This window comes from Brachypodium distachyon, chromosome 1 (assembly GCF_000005505.3).
Source record: "Brachypodium distachyon strain Bd21 chromosome 1, Brachypodium_distachyon_v3.0, whole genome shotgun sequence".
Classification (NCBI taxonomy): Eukaryota; Viridiplantae; Streptophyta; class Magnoliopsida; order Poales; family Poaceae; genus Brachypodium; species Brachypodium distachyon.
The window spans coordinates 34,125,011-34,129,202 of record NC_016131.3 but is presented as its reverse complement, the minus strand read 5'-3'; the positions used below and the strand labels follow the sequence as shown (position 1 = coordinate 34,129,202).

At 56.9% G+C, this 4,192-nt stretch overlaps 1 protein-coding gene across 1 annotated transcript; it reads right to left on the bottom strand.

Moving 5' to 3' along the window:
• Nucleotides 1-1,939: 1,939 nt before the first annotated feature.
• On the bottom strand, nt 1,940-3,976 carry LOC100836099 (protein DETOXIFICATION 52). Its single transcript, XM_003560615.4, has one exon. The coding sequence runs from the start codon at nt 3,806-3,808 to the stop codon at nt 2,093-2,095; it is 1,716 nt and encodes a 571-aa protein (XP_003560663.2). The 5' UTR covers nt 3,809-3,976; the 3' UTR covers nt 1,940-2,092.
• Between the last annotated feature and the right edge of the window lie 216 nt (nt 3,977-4,192).

Sequence of the window (4,192 nt, the reverse complement as noted above, 5' to 3'; positions counted from 1 at the left end):
ATGCACCGGACTTGTTGGAGCTGCTGGAGCGGATAGAGCAGCCAGAGCTGGAGGATGAAGTATCCACACAGACAGCCTTGCGCTTGGAGGCACGGTCCACCGGACTGATGCGCACACCTTCATACATGCTCCTGATGCACGCACTGCGTCTTGGAGAAGGGGCAGCAGGCACAGGATCATGGGGCAGCTCCACAGTTGGAGTCCCAGCAGGCGTGTTGTCGCAAGGCTGCACCTCCTCCAGCACAGGCTCTGCACGGATAGGGGCAGCAGGCAGGAGCGGCAGCAGACAGGGGGAGCTAAGGACGAACTCCAGGTCGGGGTCTTGAGGAGCATTGGCGCAGGCGCAGGAGAGGCGAGCGATGGCAGGTGGCAAAGCAGAGCAGGGGGCGTGGAGGAGCGAAGTGCAGATGACTGGAGATGCCCAACTGCGCTGAGCATTGAGAGAGGCGGCGGCTAGAGCAGTGTCGGCAATGGGCGGTGGTGGGGGTCTTCCTACTTATCAAAAAGTAAATTAGCTTTTCGAAGTTCGAAAGGAGGCTTGTTGAAACAAGTTACATAGAAAATACTAGCCAAGTAGGCAAACTATAAACTCATAACTGCCATTTAGAATTTTGGACGCCACCCAGCTAAATTGGGAACCATAGGGCTTGAGCGGGATGCTTCGACTTTCACCTCCGATAGAACATTCTATTTTACCTATTAAAGGAAAAAAATCCTAGAGGGGCTAAATGGCTCAAAGTATGCAATTTTAAAATGTCATCATGTTGCATGGTGATGTATAGTAGTCGCTTCGATCCATAAAAACTATCCTAGAAGGGCTAAATGGCTCGAAGTATGCAATTTTAAAATGTCATCATGTTGCATGGTGATGTATAGTAGTTGCTCCGATCCATAAAAACTGTCGCTGATTTAGTACAACTTTGTACTAAATCAGCCACACTTGTTAATGAATCGGAGGGAGTACTAAATAAGTGAAATACAAAACCTATCTAACATGGTGATGTATGTGGTACCGTATAATTTTGGATTTTGAGGTTCCACAACTTCGATCCTCCATGGATATATGAGTTGTTCTGATGTAGACACGCGCATATACGGATCCTCAAGTGTTGATATCCAACATCAACATATGCGCGAGGGAGGAGAGGGAGGCAGGCGCACCAAAATTGAAGATGAAGGATACAAATTAGAAGAATGTCTTGTGTGCAAGGGGCAGCCAACGAAAAGAATGATATGCCCAGGATGCACCACAAGTCGTGTACGAATATGAGGCGCACTAGGACAGCCTACGACGAGTCCGACACGTCTAAGGAGCGCCCGGATCTGCGAGTCCATGTTTGAGTCTGAGTCAAATTCTAGTTTGAGTCGAATTCTAGTTCTAGTTTGAGTCCGAATCGAATTCTAGTTCTAGTTTGAGTCTGAGTCGAATTCTAGTTTGAGTTTGAGTCGGAGTCTGTATTGAGTTTGGGCTACTCCTCGTCTATATAAACAAGGGGTACGTCTAGGTTTAGGGGAGACCAAGTTTTAGCTATTTTCGAGACTCTTGTTGATTGCGAGAAACATTCATCTGGAATCATATACACCATATTCGTTTCGATAGGGTGTTTTTTATTTACTGAAAGTTCGAGCGTAATCTGTCGCTCCGCTGGGAATTGGAAGATTGCGAAACTGCTTGTGGTCGGCGGACTACTGCACAAGTGTGGGGTGTTGCGAATTTCCATTGGGTTGCAAGTTCGTCGTGCGGCGACGGGTGAACAGCCGGAAAATTTGTAGAATCATACAAGTTATCAACGTTGCTCTCTGAAAAGATCGGGCCGCCTCTTATCACGTACTCTGCTTTTATATACTCCCTCCGTCTCATATTAAGTGATTCAAATTTATCTAAATATGGATGTATCTATATTCTAAAATACGTCTACATACATGTAATAAAAAGTCATTTAATACAAGACAAAGGAAGTATAATCATTGCCTCTCGAAAAGGATAAGGGAACAGAGCAAGCGACAATTAGAAAATAATCGAACATGTGCATCAGCGTACTTAGGGGCACTATTATGGTACAGTAGCTACTAATCAGAGGTAATAATGCAATTACAATGGCTGAATGGCATCGTGGTTCCCGCTAATCTCAAAGCACGTCCACTGTCCCGTGCCGGGCTCGGCCTCCTCGTTCGAGATCAACGGCTCGTAGCGCCTCCCCTCCCCGGTCCCATCCTCCTCGTGCTCCCCTTTCTCAGGCCTGGCTCCCTCTGCCGCCGACGCCTGGACCCCACCCTTCTCCGCGTCACACATCGCCACGTCCGTCGAGGAAGAAGACGTCAGCATCTGCGCCCGCCGGGCCTGCGCCTCCCAGTCGGTGGACCCCACGACGCAGAGCATGAGGCCGGCGCAGCACACCTGGGCCGCGAGGAGGCCCACCCAGAGCCCGACGAAGCCCACGCCGAAGCCGAAGGCGAGCGCGACGGCGACGGGCATCCCGACCAGGTAGAAGGCGCCGAGGTTGACGCGCGCGGCGCGCGAAGGGCGCGCGCTTCCCCTGAGCACGCCGCATCCCACGGTCTGCGGGCAGTTGCCGAGCTCGCACAGCCCGACCACGGGCAGCGCGGCCGCGGTGAGGCGGAGGATGTCGGCGTCGGCGGTGAACAGCCGGCCCCAGGCGTGGCGCATCCCCGCCGCGAACGCCATGGCCGCGAGCCCCATGGCCGCGGCGCCGGCCACGGCCACGCGCGCCGCGGCGCGTGCGCCCGCCGGCCGGTTCGCGCCCAGCTCGTTCCCCACGCGCGTGGACACGCCGAGCCCCAGGGACGAAGGGAAGACGTAGACCAGCGCCGTGGTCTGCATGAGCACGCCCATGGACGCCACAGCCGGCTTCGGGTCAGGCAGGAGCCCGCACAGCAGGATCATCACCTCGTACCACCACCACTCTAAGCACACCGACACGCAGCTGGGCGCCGCCAGCCGCGCCAGCGGCCCCCATCCGGAGAGCCATTCTAACTTGGAGCCACTCCATGCCTCCCGCAACGCTGTGTCGCGCCGGGTGACATACGCGAGCAGGACGCCGAGGAGCACGAAGTTGGATGCCGATGCCGCCGCGGCCACGCCCCGGGCGCCGAGCCCGAGCCGCTCGACCAGCGCGTAATTGGCCATGACGTGGAACAGCACGGCCGCGGCCGCGGCGAGCGTGAGCGGCTGCGTGATCCCTTGCGAGCGCAGGTAGACGCGGAGCGGGTGGATGAGGGAGAATGTGAAGAGGTCTGGGAGGGAAAACAAAAGGTACCGCTGCGCCAGGGCCGTGATCTCGCGGTCCTGGCCGAGGAAGACGAGGATCCTGGACATGTTGAGCCAGAGCGCGGAGAGCGGCAGCGAGCAGCAGAGCAGGAAGAGGATACAGCGGCACAGGGTGAGGCCCAGGAGCCGGGGCTGCTTGGCGCCGAACGCCTGGGAGCAGAGCGGGTCCATGCCGAGGGAGAGCCCCGAGAGCACGGAGTAGCCGGTGATGTTGGCGAAGGCCACGGCCAGCGAACCCGCCGCTAGTGGGAGGTCGCCCAGGGAGCCGAGGAAGAGCATGGACAAGGCGGTGCGGGAGTAGAGCAGCAGCGCCGTCAGCGCGATCGGGCACGCCAGCCGGCATAGCGCCGCCGCCTCGCGGACAGTCTCGCCGCCGGCCATGAGCACGTCACGCTCTTGGCACTTGAGCTGGCGTCGGCTATGGGCGGCGCCGGTCGCGCACTGGGCCAGCATCACGTAGACGTGGTGGCCGGCCACCGCCACCGCTGGCGCCGAGGGTTCGGGCGTGGTGGTGCACATCTGGCCGCCCGGGAGCGTGCTGCAGCTCAGAGATCGAGGAGAAGAAGGTTTAGGCGGCGGCACGAGACTAGTGGCAGTGGCAGAGCACAGTTCAAAAGCTTTGGTGGAGTGTACTTGGGCAGGGACACCGTGTGCAGAGCGCCAGAGCTGCAGGGTGCGGAATGGCAGAGTGAGTACGTGGGGTTTTATAAGGACGATGACAGGTTAGTTTGTTTAACCTCTGGATGGAAAGTGCTCCCGGGAATGTGGATTAACTTGCAATCTTTCATGGAAATTGAATTTTTCGATTTAACGAGCACGCGCCGGCCGGGGAAGAGCGATTTGCAGCCCACCTGAGTCCTGTTCCTATTTCTGCCCAAGGGGCCAAGCCCACTTGAGTCTTGG

Excerpts from the sequence above, each read along its gene's own strand:
- LOC100836099 (XM_003560615.4), bottom strand. The coding sequence starts at position 3,808 with ATGTGCACCACCACGCCCGAACCCTCGGCGCCAGCGGTGGCGGTGGCC.